We start from the raw sequence: 19,929 nt of genomic DNA on the forward strand, positions 1-19,929 counted from the left end.
TGATTCTTTCCAGAGACTCGTTCATTTTCAGTTCGTTCACCAAAATGATTCGTGAAGATTCGTTCACTGATTCGTTCATTCGTTCATTGCATAATACGCCAGCAGGTCGAGTCAGGTAAATTGTTCAAAATGCAAAATAGCCTACCACAAAACTAAGTCTAAAACACACACAAAATATAAGAAAAGCAGCTAAAGAGTAGTGTACATTTAAATCAAGTGCAGTCGAGTGAACGAGAAATGTGAGTCAATGGATTACGTTCACCTTAAAGATTCGTTCAAAAAGAAAGAACGAATCGTTCACGAACGTAACACAGTATGACGACTGAGGTGAGGCGAGGCAATGCGCAACTCAAACAAGCCTAAAGTTTGATTAATTACATTAAGAATCGCGAAAACAGCTTTAGATCAGGCATAGTAGGCTACTACTGGGGTCATAAGCTGGGACTCACTTCGCTGGGACTAATTTCTTCACCACAACGGAACAAAACCTCTTCGGAGCCTAGCCAAGTGAAAGCGAAAGTAAATATTTTTTCTTTAGAAACAGCACGGAACTAACTTGGTGCAAAAGTTGTAAAAGTTCTTTCTCTCTCTTTTTTTTTCGTTCTTTCTTTCTTTCTTTTTTTCTTTCTTTCTTTCTTTCTTTCGTTCGAAAGTTCGATGCGTCAGTGCAATTGAGTTAGGCCTTGTGTCTGCTACACTGTAAACCCAGATTTTGTTTCTAATTAAACTTACGAGTGATCATTACTTATTCTTTTATGTTTAGTAAAAACCTGCTATCATTACTAAACAACATTAGTTGATTAAACTATTTAGCTGAAAGATTCATTGCACTAATCAGGTTTAGCAGAGATAACTTAGTATGTTTAGTTTAATAAGGAAGGGGAGGGGGCTAAAACCTTCCTGGTCACGTGAAAAGACCTGCGTCTAACGTGCGTCCAAGGCGGTATACGAGCACAGGCCTTGGCAGCAGACGGTATTGAGAATTAAGTTTAGGTTTAGATGTTGATGAATTATTGTTTAATTTGTAGTCACCATAATGGTGACAAGTGTTGGCTTTGGGCCCTTGACATTTGAACATTAGTTTTTCTCTGGCTGCATTACTTGTGTGTTTAAAAGGCACAATTGGTATAGCAAAAAAGCCAAGAGTAAGTGATGCAGTGACTATGACTGCGACTGCGTATTGATGTTGTCATCAATAAAGATTATAAGTCAGTAGCACCTCATGTCATCTAGAGTTTAATCTATTATTGTCTGGATCTTTCCATATGATTGATATGAAAGACCTGTGATTTTTTTCACCAGGAAATCCAACAGAATTGTTATAATTTGAACAGTTGTAACAAACATTATGTAGATTTTTTTTTTAAATGCCATGTTATTTTGTCACACATAGACATCAACAATCAGCATATGAATCTCAACAATAGTGACACTCAAATGAAAAGTTTAGTTTCAGCTTGTGTAAAAAGTTAGGGTTCCATGTTAATACAACTCAACATGTTTAGTTTCAGCTTGTGTAAAAACTAAAGTGGTATAGGGCAACGGGTTTCCACGCGATTTGCGAGTAAAGTCAACTAATTTGGGTTAAGAGTGGAAATGAACACTAAGTTAAGTGAACTTTATTGTCTAAGTACATTAAATAATCGTCAAGTTTGGTGAACTAAACAATTTAAGTCAAGTCTACATAAGCACCAAGTTAAGTAAACTTAAATATGCACATTTTGGGAGAACCCATTACTCAATTAAATTGAGGGAACGAGTTTACTCAAATCAATTGAGTTTTATCAACTTATTAGGGTTTTCAGTGTATGTGATGGATATAAGCTTGTGAAAGTAAAACTTTTTAAATACCTCGTCGATTATTAGCCTAATATATATCAAGCTTTATTTGTTATTAGTATTGTTAGTATTCTTGTTAGTATACTGTTCTACTCACAGTCTGTGGTTCCCGTATGGGTCAGTAACACTATTTCTTAGTGTTATGGATTTTTTAAAACTTAATAATTTAAAAGGTAAGCATGTAATGTACAATACATTTCATAATACATTACAAAATGTATTCAAATTTTTTTTACATATCACTTTGACAAATGATTTTGTGTACTATGCTATGTAATATTATGTTATAAATTATGTAATTAGTTACTTTTGGTTGCAAGACTTTGTAAGACTAGCAGGAACAGAAAGAGAAGATGGTGGATGTAATAGGTGAATAATAAGCATTATTTCACAGCTGAACTCTTTGCTGGGAATTAAATTCATTAGAATAATAAAGAAGATTTTTTTTAATATGTAGGGAGTTTTGAAGAAAGTTTTGGAAAGATTGCCACAACACAAGAGATACTCCCTGGAGGGACTGATGTTGTGGTAATCCACTTTCAAACTTTAAATTGATGGATTGTTCTAATTGATAAAAAAGCTCTTTTGTTTGTTTTGTCTCACATTTTCTATTGACACTTTTTTATATATGGCAAACATCAACATAAAATGCAAGTGGATTCATTCATATTTTCCATTTATGTTCTAGGCCTACAGTGGATTTTCCATCTCAAATCAATTATAAAAATGGCTGAAACTACCAAAATGTCAGAAACTTGGCAAGGCAAGTTTAAAAAACAAAACTGTTTTGACTGTCACATGCTCTGTACTTTAAACACTAGTACAAATTGACACATGAATAATGTTTAATTTTTTTCTTTCTCTTCTTCAGATTTGTCTCTTGTTTGTCCATCTGACATTGTATTTTGTGATTTTGGAGATGATGTTATTTTGTTATGTCATCTTAAGCCAGTCATCAGTGCTGCTTCAATGGAAATTAAGTGGCATAATAGGGCTGATCTGGTCTGCCATTATAAGGACGGGCAGATGACTGTGAGCGAAGACTGTGAGGGTCGAGTGAGTCTCTCATTGCAGGATCTACACAATGGAAATGTGTCTTTAATTCTCAGAGATGTCAGAACATCACAGAGGGGTCTCTATATTTGTGAAGTCATCCATGAACGGCAAACGATGAAAGAATATATTTTTCTCTGTATCAGCCGTAAGTATTATGCAGATTTACTGGTTAAGACATTGCATTCTTGCACTGTAAGTTGCTTTGGGAAAAGTGTCTGTTATACTATGTGTAAATATAAAAACAAAATTGTGTCATACTTGATTGATTTGTTTTATTTTGACACCAAGTTTCAATCTATAGTAGTTAAACTTTTAATTAAAAATAAAATAAAATTGGGTAACACTTTATTTTAATGTCATTGTTACACATTACATGTATTTACTAGTAATAGCCTAGCTGTAAATTGGCCATAAGTACATGCAACTAACCCTAAACCAAACTCTATTCCTACCCTAACACTATAGTAGGTACATGTAGTTCATTAATATTATTCAGTACTAAAATGTATAATTACACTGTAACAGGGACACATTAAAATAAAGTGTAACCTAAAATTGTGATTTAAAGTGTTGACTAGGTGTGGCAGTGACTTAATGTCATTGACAATAAATTGTTCTTTCTGTCTACCTAAAGACTTTAGTCTTGTGGTTCCTACTGCCACTGTGTCTGCTGACCCTGGAGCAGACGTCATCTTACCTGTTCATCTCTCACCTGAAATCAGTGCTGTGTCCATGAACATCGGCTGGTATAGAGAGTCAGTTCTCATTTATCAGTATATGTATGGAGTGGAGATAAAATACAGTGATGAGAACAGAGTGAGTATGTTCACCCAGGAGCTGGAGAGAGGAAATCTTTCTCTGACTTTGAGAAATGTTCAACCTTCAAATTCAGGAGGCTATACATGCAACGTATATCATCATGGATGCCTGCAGACAGGAACAGTTCACCTACAAGTGAGAGGTAAGGCATTATTAAAACTGCAGCTTCTACATTTCATCACTACATACAGTTCATTTCTTTGTTCATTCGTAGAAAAAACAGTTTCTGCATTGAGCGATCACATACAGCGGGTGAAATAAGTATTGAATACGTTACCTTTTTTCTCAGTAAATATATTTCCAAAGGTGCTATTGACATGAATTTTTCACCAGATGTTGGTAACAACCCTAGTAATCCATATATACAAAGAAACCAAAAAAAAATAAGTTCAGAAATTAAGTTATGTGTAATAATATGAAATGACACAGGGGAAAAGTATTGAACACATGAAGAACGGGAGGTGCAAAAAGGCATGGAAAGCTAAGATAACAGCTGAAAACTATCAGTAATTAAAAAGCAATCCAGCCCCCTGTCAGTGCAAATTAATATCAGCTGTTTCAGTCCCAACTGATGGCCTACAAAAAGGTCTCATTGCCAAGGTGTCACACAAGACACATCTCATGATGGATAAAAGCAAAGAGCTGTCTCAAGACCTTCGCAACCTAATTGTTGCAAAACATAATGATGGCATTGGTTATAGGCGCATTTCTAAGCTTCTGAATGTTCCAGTGAGCAGTGTTGCTGTTGGGGCCATAATATGGAAGTGGAAAGACAATCATTTCACCATGAATTTGCCTCGAGGGTGGCAAATGCCTCGAAGGTGCTCCTCGAAGGTGCTCCTCGCAATATTTCTGACAGAGGAGTGAAAAGAATAGTCAGAAGAGTTGTCCAAGAGCCAACACCAAGTTGTATGGTGTTTAGGGTGATGTGCAGTGCCATTTCTCCTCCAAACATGGTGTGTATTATGGCATCCAAACAGTTCAATTTTGCTCTCATCTGACCACACTATATTCTCCCAGTATTTTACTGGCTTTTCCAAATGTTGTGCAGCAAACTTTAAAAGAGCTTCAACATGCTTTTTTTCAGCAATGGACTTTTGCTTGGTGAGCGTGCATACAGGCCATGGCGGTGGAGTGCATTACTTACTGTTTTCTTTGAGACAACAGTACCTGCTAATTGCAGGTCTTTTTGATTATTCTTTTCACTCCTCTGTCAGAAATCTTGCGAGGAGCACCTGGTCGAGGCAAATTCATGGTGAAATGATTGTCTTTCCACTTCCATATTATGGCCCCAACAGTGCTCACTGGAACATTCAGAAGAATGCCATCATGTTTTGCAACAATTAGGTTGCGAAGGTCTTGAGACCGCTCTTTGCTTTTATCCATCATGAGATGTGTCTTGTGTGACACCTTGGCAATGAGACCTTTTTGTAGGCCATCAGTTGGGACTGAAACAGCTGATATTAATTTGCACTGACAGGGGGCTGGATTGCTTTTTAATTACTGATAGTTGTCAGCTGTTATCTTAGCTTTCCATGCCTTTTTGCACCTCCCGTTCTTCATGTGTTCAATACTTTTCCCCTGTGTCATTTCACATTATTACACATAACTTCATTTCTGAACTTATTTGTTTTGGTTTCTTTGTATATATGGATTACTAGGGTTGTTACCAACATCTGGTGAAAATTTCATGTCAATAGCACCTTTGGAAATATATTTAGCTACTGAGAAAAAAGGTAACATATTCAATACTTATTTCACCCGCTGTATTTGTTTAGTGACTGCTATATATTTGAGCATATAAATATAAACATAAACAAATCTTTATTCACCTGTGTTTCCATGAGCAAATGATAACTAGGCTAAGCAAGGTGACACATACACATACGCAGCAAATGCCCCTTAAAACATTATAACATGCTAATGACTCAATAATTAATCATACTTATGGTGTTAGTTTTCCATGAGTACAGTACGTGTGATGGTGCGCTTGATGAATTCATTACACAAAAGTTATTTGTGTCTCGCGAAGAGAAACACATAGACTGCAAATACATTACCAACCAAACAAAAACATAGTCTTTCCATAAGTGTTGTCACGAGTTGCTCTCTCGCTCGTTTATTATTAAAAAAACGCTATTTATCATCATGCAAAAAACAGAAAGCACAAGTTTTTGTGTGAGGTTGTTTTAATGCTAAATATAACGTAGAATTGTGTGTATTACCTCCTGCCGGGACCCGATGTGAGATCTACCAATCAGAGATGTTCCAGAAACACAATCTATTTTTGATTGGTTACGTATAGCACCAGCATCTGTGCTACTTTCATGTCTCTCATATGTCATACCAAGTTTTCACAAGATCAAGTGCATGGGTTGAATGTTACATACTATTCCTTCAATTATGCTTGCAATGAAGTTATAATGAGCTTAACATTTACATTTTAGAACTCCGGAAGAGAGAGGTTCTTCATGGCATTTTAAGAAAATTACAAGATGATATCCTGCAACGAAAAATAGACCATGCAGAGCAAACTCTAAAACTGCTCCAAGAAGCACTAGATAATGATGACAAGGACAAAAAGAGAAAGAAAAAGCCATCTGTTGGTAAGTCTGAGAGACAATAAAGCCCCTTTCACACAGCGCGTTGATCCCGTGAAATTGCCAGAGTGCCTTCTGTGTGAACGCAAACACTAGGTTGGAGACCTATACATTGCCGGGATCAGTCCCGGAACGTGCCCTGTGTGTACAAAAGCTAGGATCAATGCCGTAAGGGGTGTGTCGTAGTGATGATGCATGTGCCATCGCCCGACTCTGTTGCTCTTAGAAGAAAGTTTGTGTTCATCATCAACAAAGAAAGAAATGTCTGCAAACTGGAATGAAGCAGAGACCAGGAGCTCCTTAATATCCGCGCTGAAGCTGAGATCGTTCGCCAGCTTTGTGGAACGGCATGCGATGAGTTAGTGTCATGTTTTCGTCGCGTACGTTACACGTCTCATCCTGACGTCACGTGTCTTTACAGGATCTTACCGGGATGTGTGTGAACACACTCACAGATCCCGGAAAATCACTGGCAGTGTGAATGAACCAAAATCAAACGATCCTGGGACAAATCCCGGGACACATTATCCATGTATTTTCTGGAATCTCTGTGTGAAAGGGGCTTACGTGAATGTGCATGTTTGTGAGTGTTTAATCTGACTTTTGAAAGCTACTATGAAATGGCTATGAATAAAGTAAATTGGGAAGTTCTAAAACTTAACTAACTTTAAAAAAAAAAAAACTTTTTTTTTTACATTATTTACATTTAAATCCATCATCTAGATGTACAAAAAAAATTTTTTTTGTCCGGCTTTCACGTCTATGCTGTCTTGGCTTATCATATAGATTGATAGATCTAGCTCTGCAGTGGTTATCAACCTTCAGTTAATTTTCAGTGTTTACCGTATACAGTTCACCTTCACCTTCAAACAGACCGTGAGAAGCAAAAATGTACTTTGAAAGCTTCCTCTATTATTATCAAGATAGTAATAAAATGTAGTCTAAAACTAAATAAAACATTTAGAGACTTCCTCTAATTAATTCAGTTTACCTGTTTTCAATTGTAGGTCTTACATTAAGGAGTAGAGGTAGCTTGGAAGGACTTCCTCCACTCAGTAAGATATCACTTTAAATGCTCGTGTGTGTGTGTGTGTGTGTGTGTGTGTGTGTGTGTGTGTGTGTGTGTGTGTGTGTGTATGTGTGCTATGAGGACACAAATTTGTATAATGACGTGTATTACACTGGTATTAAAACTTAAACATGGTTTTATTCATGAGGACATTTCATGAGTCCTCGTAATTCAAATAGCTTAAAAAACATAAAAAACAATGTTTTATTAAAAATGTAAAAATACAGAATGTTTCCTGTGATGGGGTTGGTTTAGGCAGTGGTTCTCAACTCCAGTCCTCGGGACCCGCTGCTCTGCACATTTTGTATGTCTCTCATATCTGACACACTCAGTTCAGTTCATGGAGTCTCTCCTAACGAGTTGATGATGTGATTCAGGTGTGTTTAATAAGGAAGACATACAAATTGTGCAGAGCAGTGGGTCCCGAGGACTGGAGTTGAGAACCACTGGGTTTAGGGATAGGGGCAGTGTAATGGGATAGAACAGTGGTTCTCAACTCCAGTCCTCGGGACCCACTGCTCTGCACAATTTGTATGTCTCCCTTATTAAACACACCGGAATCACATCATCAGCTCGTTAGACTCCATGAACTGAACTGAGTGTGTCAGATATGAGAGACATACAAAATGTGCAGAGCAGCGGGTTCCGAGGACTGGAGTTGAGAACCACTGGGATAGAATATACAGTTTGTACAGTATAAAAACCCTTATGCCTACACTCTCAGAAAAAAAGTACAAAACTGTACCTTTTAAGGTACAAGTGGCCGTCACTGGGGTGGTACCCTGAAGGGTACAGCTTTGTACTTTTATTGCGAGGTACAAAATTGTACCTTATAACTTTGTACCATTTAAGGGGCAATTTTGTACCCCAAGGAACGATTGTGCATACTGCAATAAAAGCACAAAATTGTACCTTATTAAAGCAGCAGGTGTGAGTCGAGACAATAATTGTTAATCGCACACTCACCAAATATAATCAGAGTTATGAAAAAGTCCTTTAAAACAGTAACGCCTGTCGTACTTTGAAAAGACGTCCACTGAGGAGCCAGAATTAAAGTGTCACGACACACACAATGGAGAGACAGCAGATCCAAGTGCAGTTAGATATTTATTTGGGAAATCCGTACTCACAATCCAGCCAGGCAAATGGTCAAAATCCAGTAATTCAATCCGACAAGACAAGAACAAGTAACAGGAACGGAAGTGTGGGGACATTAAACAAGGACTCGACAACTAACACAGAAACAGCCAGGGTATATATACACACACAGATCTAACAAGGTGATGGGAAACAGCTGAGTGTAATGAACTGATGAGTGACAGACAGAATGCTGGGAATTGAAGTCAAATGTGAAAGACACCGTGAGAACGAGGACCTCTAGTGACAACCCAGGGAAACACAACCAGACACTGTGACAGTACCCCCTCTCTACGGAGCGGCTACCAGACGCTCCATTAACGTACCTACAACGCAACACAAGAGTTCAGGAGGGAGGTGGAACGGTGGAGGATCAGGGGGAGGGATGGGGGGCCAGGTCCATGAAGGGGAACAGGGGAAACAGACAGTTCATCGGGCGGCCCAGGCGAAGCAGACGACCCATCGGGCGGCCAGGGCGAAGCAGACGACCCATCGGGCGGCCAGGGCGGAGACGACCCCTCGGGCGGCCAGGGCGGAGACGACCCCTCGGGCGGCCAGGGCGGAGACGACCCCTCGGGCGGCCAGGGCGGAGACGACCCCTTGGCCGGCCAGGGCGGAGACGACCCCTCGGGGGCCAGGGCGGAGACGACCCCTCGGGGGGCCAGGGCGGAGAGGTCACCGGCTCAGGAACGGTCACCGGCTCAGGAACGGTCACCGGCTCAGGAACAGCAACAGACACCGGCTCAAGAACAGCAACAGACACCGGCTCAGGAACAGCAACAGACACCGGCTCAGGAACAGCAACAGACACCGGCTCAGGAACAGCAACAGACACCGGCTCAGGAACAGCAACAGACACCGGCTCAGGAACAGCAACAGAGACCAGCTCAGGAACCAGGGCGAGCAGCTCGGGCGGGGCCGGCAGGGCAAGACACCTGGGCGACGCGGCAGGGATGGCAGTTACCTCCGGGCTGGTCTCTGGGTTAGGAACCACCAGACGATCCGTCGAAGAGGCCTTTCTCCTTCTCCTCTTCCGTCTCCGGACCACCGAAATCGGAACCACCAGACCCGACTCAGGAACAGACGACACTGGCTCCGGCTCTGGAACAGCAGACACTGGCTCCGGCTCTGGAACAGCAGACACTGGCTCCGGCTCTGGAACAGCAGACACTGAAGGTCTGAAGGGCGTCTCCAGGATCCGAGCTAAACGCTCTAAATAACCGATCAGTCACCCCCCGGCCATGAGAATGGGCATCTCCCGATCTGTCTCGGACTGGGCAGACGTGGCTTGAACCATCTCTGGCTGGGCAGACGTGACGTGAACAGTCTCTGACGTGACATGACGTAAGATACAAGGTAATGGAGCCTTTTATACATTTTCGTGTTTCTTTAGAAATAAACAATGGACAAACGGAGTCTTTAAACGCCTCAGATGTAAAGTTATTCGCTGTTAAAGTGACGCCAAAATGAATGGGAGTAAATGGAATGCTAACAGCAGGTGGGGGTCCGCTAGCCAATGGCGGCACCCAGGGATGCTTCAGTGTCTTCCGGAACACTGCCCCCCTGTGGAGTCCGGACGTACTACATGCGCCATGTTGGCATTGTCACGTGACATGTGAAAATTTAAAGAGCCCATTCCACTGACTGCACTTTGTTTTTAGTTCTGCTTTCGTCTGCGTTTTTACGTCGTTCCTGCTCACAAGTCAGAGGAGTCGTCGGTCAGCTGCTCGCAGATCACGCCTTCGTCGAGTTGTGTAATTTCTCAAATAACGTAAGTATCATTATTTGGCTAATACATTTTACCTCAGTCAGAAAAAAACAATGTTGATTTTTGGTAAGGAAAAAGTAATTTATTTGCTTGTGATATTACCGTCAATGAATAAACATGAATGAATCAATAGAGATGTATGCATGCGTGTATCTCTGTTAATTCATTCATTGGTGGTAATATCACAAGCAGTGTGTGTGTGTGTGTGTGTGTGTGTGTGTGTGTCTCACACACACACACGCGCGCACACACACGAAGACTTCAGATGTAAATGAAGAAATTTATTTCTAAAATAATTTACCAAGCTTGTGTATTTAGGTTCAGTAATTTAACTTTAATGACAATCAATAGGTCCTTTTCATTGCCATTGTGAAATAACTGAACATAAACATACAAGAAGAAAATTTCAGATGTCACATAGAGGCTTTTACATCTCTGTGTCAAAAATACATAAGAAATGGATCAAATACATATATTTATAAATAAGCCAACGCAGAAAACATACAAATGTCTTGTCGATTCAAATTGTATTCTAATATAAACTATATACACGTTTACAGATTGTGAGCCCTACAACCTACTGCCACCTCAATGCTGCTGTGCTAATTCTTCATCTATATTTTAAAGATGGAGCTGACCTCCGCCCCAACCTCCGACGTTTATGCCAGTCCATCCAGTCAGCTGTTTGCGACCATGGGTGGTGAAAAAAGGACATTGAAGTGCTGGTGTTCCAGCTACATATCACATATTTGAGCTTAATTTTTACAAATAATTTAAATTCAATTTGGGTAGAAAAAATTCAATTGAAAATCCAAAAATTACCAAAGGTGTAAAGTCCTCATCTTGTACACATGCTTTGAAAGAAACAGATTTTGAATTATTTTAAAGCTATGTCCTACAAATGAGACAGCTAGTATTAAAGTCCCTTTAGAAACCTGTGGAGGTTACCTTACTGAAGCTGCTGAAGATCATTTTCTTCACTCAAGATGACATAAGAATGTTTTAAAACTTTTGGTGGTGCTTTAAACTCTATTACTACTTTGTGCCAAAGTGTTAAGCTTTGTATTCTGTATCCATTTAAAAGTTATATACACAAAAATAAAGCAAATACATTTTAAAGGTGTCTAGAGTGTGTGGGTATTTCTCTACAGTGCGGCACTCATATTCAGACAACAATTTCCAGATATACTTGCAATTTGCTTGTTTCAAAAACCATCTGGAATCTGCCACAAAATAAGTGCACAGACAACAAACTTTACACATATGAATTACTCAATGCCACATATTAAACACTTTACTGACAATCTAGCTACTGTGAGTCCCTGGGAATTAAGTGTTTTGTAATAAAACTGGCTAAAACGGCATGACACAATTAACTTACTAACAAATAAATGGAAAGAGAGTGCATAAAATTAGTTTTCTTTATTAATATTTCTTTTAGAAATTATTTCTAAAAGCTGAAGGAATCTTTGCTCTTTCGTCTCCCTTTCTCTCTCTTTTTCTCTGGCCTCCTGTTCTTGTCTCTCCTCAAGCTCTCGTCGATCTCCTTTTCTTTCCTCCCTTTCATTAGCCACTCTATAAGAGCACGGGTGTGTTCATCAGCCCCCTGCAAAATCAACACAGAATTTAACATTAGTGATGAACTATGGTCAATCTATATTATTAATATTAAAGTTACATGGACAAGTTGAGACCTGTACACTTGTTAACAGTAGCTAGCAGCCAACAAATATTACATCATATCAACTCATATGTAACATTAAAAATAAAAGTTTTGTAACGAACGTTATCTCTTAACTGCGAAACAACGAACGTTGTTGTTTAAAGAAAACAGTGTTGGCTAGCTGATAGGCATTAGCTCGTTCTGTTCGGTAATAATTAGGGCTGTCAACTTTAGTCGTTTAGTCGACTAATCGGTCGATGCCGTCTTGGTCGACTGACATTCTCATTGGTCGACCAGTTGCATTTTTTTTTTTTTTCACCAATAAAGAAATTTTCATTGATTTAATCCTTGATATTTATTCCTTTATAAGCATTTATATATTACTGTATTCTAAATATAATTAGCATATGTTTTATCCCCAACTTTAAATGCTTTAATTTAGGCTATTTTGTAACAGCGCCACAGTTTAGCGCACCATAGAACAACACAACACTCGGTAACCGCACCTGTGGCTGGCTGCACTGCTGCTTGCGCTCACTAAGGAATAGAGGTAGTTTTGCTGTATTCACTCAGTTAGAACGCTACTTCCACTTCTAATCAGAATTCCGGATTTTCCGACCTGAAAATGTGACCTACGTGAATCATGCAGACACTTTTCAACAAGGTTCATTCAGCGCTGCCACTCCCACCACGCGCATCACATCACGCACTGTGCGTAGGGTGCCGAGTTCTGAGGGGGCAGCAAAAAATAGTCTAATGAAAAATCAATAATTATATTTTAATGATTATATTAAATATATAGCTCACTGATGCCCGCAAAAAGTTTCTCCCGGAATCTAGAGCGAGCGAGCGCGCCCGCGAGACAGAGACTGTGCTCCAAACCGCGTAGCGCGTGCATGACAGAGGGAGAGAGAGCAAGAGACCGCGCGCGTGTGTGCCTCATGTTAACCTTTCCTGCTTCTGTCTCCTAACCGTGGTTGGGAGAGACAGGGGAGATCCGTCTTCTCCAGGGCCGGAAGTTTTCCTCCCGGGGTTAATTCCCTAAACTTCACGCTGTTTAGTGTGATGGTAGCATACAAAAACAAAGAGGCCGTCTTGCCGAAGAGTTTGGGTGTCTTTATTTTTCTGGCTGCACTGAAATACACTGCACATAGCTAATTACCTGCACTGGTCACCGTATCATTCCCACACCACTCTCATCCGCTGTTTCGCGGGCGTCATACAGGGGGGAGGGGCGCATCTCGGACACGCGCACTCATTCACTCTCATTCACACACACTGAGCTGTCCTAAACTAAACACACTGGAGGCACATCCCACAACACTACCCCCACCATGGACTGGCAATTAACACTAATTCCATTCCATCTAAATATACTTAGCACACACTCTCTATATCTGTAGGCCTAAAATGTGAAGAGATAGCTGTGTCCCAAATAGTATGTAAATCCAAATAGGTAGGTTATACTAATTTAACAAGTGCCTAAACAGTGCTAAAAGTTCTAAAGCTCATTCAACAGTGAACACAGGAGTGAAAAATTAATAGAAATGAAATAGTCTCAAATAAAACATAAGAGTACATCACCTATTAAATCCTATTCTTCGGTGACCAGAGGTAATACTGCCTGACTATTCCGGTAATAATCAAAACATACATTGGATGCAATAAAGTGCAAGCATGTAAAAGCATTGAAAAGCTCTTCGCTTTTTTTTTTTTTACGTGAAAAGGGTGCTTTTTGTAGAAAAAGCATAGAACAAACTAGACTCCAAAAACGTCCAAAAACGTAAACTGTAAAGTCTCTAGTGCAAATATGAACTGTCATAGGTGACTCACTCAGTGACCCAGTCCCCATAACGGCACGGTCCTCGGCGCTGACGTTGGGGCCGAGGTTCGCGCGGAGCCTGGTGGTCTGGCTCTCCTACCGCACCCCCACCATGGTCAAGTATCACATGGGAAGGAGTGGATGGAAGAGACCCGATCATGTGAGAATTAGTAGCAGGTGGAGTGGACGGCCAGGAGTCACTGGGGCTATCACTCGAGGCAATAGAGTAGAGGCTGTGTAAGCCGAGATCCTCCCGGTCTGCTGGGTGCCCGTCCACAGCGGGTGGCAGGATCTCAGAAGGCGTCCAGTTCTGGGATTGGTCCAGGACCCAGGTGTTATCCAGGGGCTCACGGCTGCGGTAGCATTTGAGTTGATCATGGTGGACGACTTTGACCTTAGCTCTGGGGCCCTTTTGGATCCGGTAGACTAGATCATCTAAATGTCCCATAACAAAGTAAGGTCCTTCGTAGGAGGGGAGGAACTTTTTGACTTTGTTTTTGACATGACGTGTTCCTTTGATGAGATACCACACCGCATCACCGACTTTGTACTGTGTGTGGCAAGCGTTTTTGTCGTATTGTCTTTTTGCACGTGTGACTGACTCACCAAGGGCTTCTCGGGTGATGTTGTGAGCCAGTTCCAACCGCTCACGCATTTGTTGCACATACTCGGGGGCTGAAGGTGCATGGTCAGAGTCCGGGGGCAAACCAGCCACAAGGTCCACTGGCTCACTTATTTCGCGGCCGAACATCATGAAGTTTGGGGTGAAACCAGTAGCGCTGTGCTTGGTTGCTCTGTAGGCCATAACTGCATATGGGATCATCAGGTCCCAATCCCAGTGACAGTGTTCTGCAGTGGAGGCCAGGATCCGTTGGAGTGTGGCGTTGAAACGTTCAACTTGGCTGTCGGACTGCGGTCTGAATGGTGTAGTGTGGGTTTTGTCGATGCCAAACAAACGGCACATTTCTTGGAATACCTCTGATTCAAAATTGCGTCCTTGATCGCTGTGCAGAGAGTGAGGCATTCCAAAGCGGCACACCCATTCAGTTGCAACAACGTTTGCCACTGTCACAGCATTTTCGTCAGGTATTGCGAATACTTCAGTCCATTTTGTGAAATACTCCTGTATTACGAGTATATAACTTTTTTTTTACGTTCTGTCTCATTGAGTGGGCCCATAATGTCCTGTGCAATGCGCTCCATGGGGGCTCCAACTCTGACAGTTCCCATGGGCGCTTGTGGAGTCTTGTGGGGTCTGGCTCTGCATGCGCAGTTTGTACAAGTCCGGCACCAGAGAGCCACATCTTCTCTCATGTGGTACCAGTAGTATCTGGTTTGAAGTCTGGCCACAGTCCTTTCAATACCAAAATGTCCACCTACTGGCCCTTCATGCATTTGGCGCATAACATTGGGTTGCATTTTGCGTGGGAGAACGATTTGAGGATAGAACTGTGTGTCGTCTAAACAATAAAAGCGGCGGACCAGTACTCCATCTCTGAAGTAAAGTCTTCTCCATTGACTTCAGCACGTTTTGGTGGCTGGGCTGCATGGGGAGACTGTGACCCACGGGGGCCGCTCGCTGCTGACCTCTAACCAAGCTCTGATTGGTGCAATGTCTGTATCAGCAGCTTGAGCCTGGCGCAACTCCTCCATACTCCAGCCAGGAAACAGTCTGGTCTCGTTTGTGTTTGTCACATTAATAATCGCTGTGTGTTTTAAAGTGTCTGTGTTGGTAACATTGACAGCGCTTACCCCCACCGGACTCAGCAATAGGGAGCTGGTGTCAGAGTCCAAATCACACTGAATTCTGTTCAGCTTTGGCTAGTTTGCGGCTGCCGAATGCCAACACACGTTCGGTGCCACCCTGCATTTGCGACAGGACAGCGCCGATACCTGTGTCGCTGGCATCGGTGTCCAGGATCATTTCACCATGGTCCAGTGGATAGCCTAAGACAGGGGCTGTGGTGAGGCAGTGCTTGAGCGTGTCGAAGGCGGCTTGGTGTTCAGCGTGCCACTGGAAGTGTGCATTCTTCTTCGTCAGGTTATGTAACGGTTCGGCAATGGAGGCAAAGTCTTTCACAAACCTGCGATAGTAGGAGGCGAGGCCAATGAAACGTCTGACCTCTTGGACTGATGTGGGAGTGGGCCAGGCTTGAACTTTGTTGACTTTATTGGGGTCAGTGGCCACACCGTGCTCAGACACAATATGACCTAGATAGGTAACTTGGCGGCGGAACAGGCAGCATTTGGCAGGTTTCAGTTTGAGATTTGCTTGTTTAAGTCTCTGGAACACTTGGCTCAGTCGCTGCAGCATCTCAGGCACATCCTTGGCCAGCACGATGATGTCGTCCAGGTAGACGAGGCAGGTCTCCCACTGCATGCCGGCAAGGACGCGGTCCATAAGACATTGGAAAGTCGCCGGCGCGTTACATAAGCCAAACGGCATAACATTCCATTCAAATAGTCCGTTACGGTTGCAAAAGGCGGCTGCACGGCGGGCTCTTGGTGTTAGCTCAACTTGCCAATAACCTGACGCAAGATCCAAAGTGCTGAACCATTTGGCGGTGGCAAGAGTGTCCAGCGTGTCTTGGATGCGAGGTAGCGGGTACGCGTCGGTGATGGTGTGGCTGTTGAGTGCCCTATAGTCTACACAAAGGCGATAAGTCCCATCCTTTTTACGCACCATAACAATCGGTGAGGCCCAACTGCTGTGGCTGCGTGTGGCGATGCCGCTCTGGAGGCCGTCACTGATCTGCCGTTCTGCGCTTTGCTGCTTTTCCCCAGCCATACGACGAGGAGGCTGCTTCACTGGAGGTCCCGGCCGGGTCATGATGTCATGCCGCACAAGACTGGTCCGGCCCAGATCACCAGGTCCCCTGGAAAAGACACTTTCATAGGCGCACAACAGGTTAAATAGTTCAAGTTTTTCACTGTCATTAAAGTCAGTGGAACTCTGGGCATAGAGCTCCTGGAGGTGCTCTTGAACTGCAGGGGGGCTGGCTGGAAAGTCTGCCGCTGTGGGGACACTGGATGAAGACAGAGCTTCAGCTGGCTGGAGGAGGCCTGCAATGGCACCTTCTTTAATAGTCACAGCCTTGTTGCCAGGGTTAAAGAGGCGTAATGGAACGATCTAGGGCTCTGGCAATGAGTATTTTGTGCTTTTCAACGAAGCCTTTTGTGGGGCTAAGCACCATGTCTCCCTGAGCTTCTCTGCAAACGTGCACGTTGCCCTTGACTAGGTACTCTGGTCCCGCTTCAACCACAACAGTTCTGGCTACTCTTACAGCGTGTGACTTCGGAACAGCCTCTGGGTGAAAGTAGGGCACTTCCTCCCCAAACAGAATTATGCGGTGCTTACCAAAATCAAGGCGGGCCTCAGCTTGGGTGAGGAAAGGATGGCCAAGCAGCACCTCATTGCCCTCTATGTCCGCTACAAGGAAGTCCACTTCAACTTGACGGTTGTTGATACTGACCGGTACCTTGGCCTCACCAAGCACTGGCACGTCTCCCGGTCCCACCCCGAGCAAAGTCTCTACGATGGATGACTGAAGCGGTGGTCTCACGTCTTGGTGAATGGCGTTGTATTGGTGAAGGGGCAGCACGCTCCTCCGCGCTCCACTGTCCAGGACCGCACATACCTCCAGCTCAGTTATGCGCATGCGAATGTTCATTTCACGATTCTGGCTTTTAAGGTGGAACACATTGGTCAGCAGGCTTTCTTTGGCGGCGCTTGAAAAGAAAGTCTTTGTATTTCTTTGCAGGGACGAGCACTGGCTCTGTTTGTGACCCCAACCATTACAGTTATAGCAGCGAATATCACCCTTTTTAAAGTTCTTGTGCTGCTTAAATGTTTTTGCAGATGCGCGTGGAACAAAGTGATTGGGTGCTGGGCTAACTGCAGAGGTCGTGGTAGTCACAGTCTCATTTTTGTCTTTTTCTCTGACAACAGCAGCCCGGGGCCTGCGTTCAGTGATGTTGCGGGCCCCTGGGTGCATGATGCTGGTGATATAGGAAGCAGCTCTTTTGGTAGTGTCATGACGATGGGCTATCTCATAAGCTTTGGCTAGTGTAGCTGGACGTTTTTCCAACAGTCTTTGAACTAGCTCTGCATCACCCAGGCCGTTTGTGAAAACTTCCACAGCTATAGCGTCTTGCTCAGCCTCTGACCAATCACCATAAGCTATAGCTACTTTTCCATAAATGTCATCCCTGAACACATGAAGCGCCTCACCATGTTTACGCACTCTTTGCCTCAGCTCTACTGCTACAGCCGCTGCATGATCTGAAGAAGGGCCATAAGCAGTTTCGAGTTCCTCCAGCAGGCGGCGGTAGTCCCATTTGGATGAACGAGGGTTTCTGTGGACGATGGCGCCTGCAGCTCCGGTGAGGCAGAATTTCAGCTGAATGACCATTGTTTTGACTGACCAGTGATTTGCCTCCGCGCAGCTCTCAAACCTGTGCAGAAACTCCCTCCATGGTGTGCTGCCATCGTACTGGCCGGGACGTAGAGTGGGGACTCTCTCTTTGGGGTTATAGTCCTCATCACTGTCCGACAGAGGAGGCTGACGGGGCGCAGAGCGGCTCTTACGTGTTGGAGATGAGGGACAGGGCTGGCGCAATGGGAAATGTCTATGTTTTCCAGTCATGTCTGGATTAATAAAAGAATAGGGCATGGGAAGCGTACTGGCTTCAGGTTTGGATATAGCAGGTGTGCTATGTACAAAACTTCCCATGTGAGCATCGGCAAAGGGATTTGTGACTTCATAGTGCCCCTTAAATGGCATGTCTGGAGCAGGATATGTGAAAATGTGAATGTCTGGCCTTCCCACGTAGCCGTGGCTTTGCCTGTTGCCTCTGCAAAAGGGATTTGTGGGCGAAAAGGGGGCGGGGCTTTCGAACGGCGCGAACAGATCTTCTCCATTAACAAGTGTGTTAGTGCTACTTTCATCACACAGGAATGGGTTATAATGTTCGCGTTTTCTCTCAGCCTTTCGTTCATAAGCTTTCACAGTACCTTGACTGTTGTCCTCAACATTGGTTAGTGACATGAACGGGTTTGAGTAGTTCGTTTCTCGTCCGTAAACATCGGAGGGATAGCGAGCGGCCGCCCTGTTGTATTACACAGTCACTCGGCTTTACTTTTTATTGTCCTTTTATTTTCGATGCTCACCAGTCTTTTAACAACATGAAATGTCCCTTCGTGGTCGCCAATGTTAACCTTTCCTGCTTCTGTCTCCTAACCGTGGTTGGGAGAGACAGGGGAGATCCGTCTTCTCCAGGGCCGGAAGTTTTCCTCCCGGGGTTAATTCCCTAAACTTCACGCTGTTTAGTGTGATGGTAGCATACAAAAACAAAGAGGCCGTCTTGCCGAAGAGTTTGGGTGTCTTTATTTTTCTGGCTGCACTGAAATACACTGCACATAGCTAACTACCTGCACTGGTCACCGTATTATTCCCACACCACTCTCATCCGCTGTTTCACGGGCGTCATACAGGGGGGAGGGGCGCATCTCGGACACGCGCACTCACTCAATCTCATTCACACACACTGAGCTGTCCTAAACTAAACACACTGGAGGCACATCCCACAACACTCATGAATTACATGTAAGACAAACTCTACATTATACCGCTTATTACATGACTACCTAACAAATAAATAAATAATTTGACACAAAATATTGATTTTAAAAGGAGTTTATGGATTTAAAAACGATTTATATTGCTTCCGCTAAAGAAAATAGTCCGTCTCACTTCTCGTAGGCCTACTCAAGTAGAAGTACAGATACTTGGGGTGTCTCAGTATATTTTCCTGCTTTTTTAATTTTCAAAGAATTGTATTATTATTATATATTTTTTATGTATTATTGATGTTTTTCGTTTTCGTTTTATAAATGCTCTGACAATTGTTTAATAATGTTCAATCAAAATGCAAAACATCGGGTTTTTTTTTTTTTTTTTTTTTTTTTAGTCGACTGATCGTTGCTCAGGACAGGACTTTGGTCGACTAAGCATTTCTTTGGTTGACTACAGCCCTACGAAAGGAAAGGCCCCTCTCTTGAATCCTAAAAACACTCGTGAAAAATTATCTCTCTAGTAATGGAACTCGGTCACTGTTGTCTCTTGCTCTCGCTGTCTCCCGCTCTTGCTGTCAAAT

At 43.0% G+C, this 19,929-nt stretch overlaps 1 protein-coding gene across 2 annotated transcripts in view; it reads left to right on the plus strand.

Annotated features, from left to right (window-relative positions):
* Nucleotides 1-279: 279 nt before the first annotated feature.
* Nucleotides 280-19,929, plus strand: part of LOC306988443 (uncharacterized protein) — a 38,806-nt gene continuing 19,156 nt past the window's right edge. The window contains exons 1-6 of one of the 2 annotated variants that reach the window (XM_079593446.1): nt 280-519; nt 2,528-2,602; nt 2,711-3,040; nt 3,530-3,856; nt 6,162-6,320; nt 7,322-7,369. In XM_079593446.1, the coding sequence (XP_079449572.1) occupies nt 2,566-2,602; nt 2,711-3,040; nt 3,530-3,856; nt 6,162-6,320; nt 7,322-7,369 (901 nt within the window). In that variant the 5' untranslated portion in view covers nt 280-519; nt 2,528-2,565. The remainder of the gene's footprint in view (nt 520-2,527; nt 2,603-2,710; nt 3,041-3,529; nt 3,857-6,161; nt 6,321-7,321; nt 7,370-19,929) is intronic. The other variant, XM_079593447.1, reaches the window with a different exon arrangement.

The sequence above is a fragment of the Phoxinus phoxinus genome (genome assembly GCF_949152265.1).
Source record: "Phoxinus phoxinus genome assembly, chromosome: 20".
Lineage (NCBI taxonomy): Eukaryota > Metazoa > Chordata > Actinopteri > Cypriniformes > Leuciscidae > Phoxinus > Phoxinus phoxinus.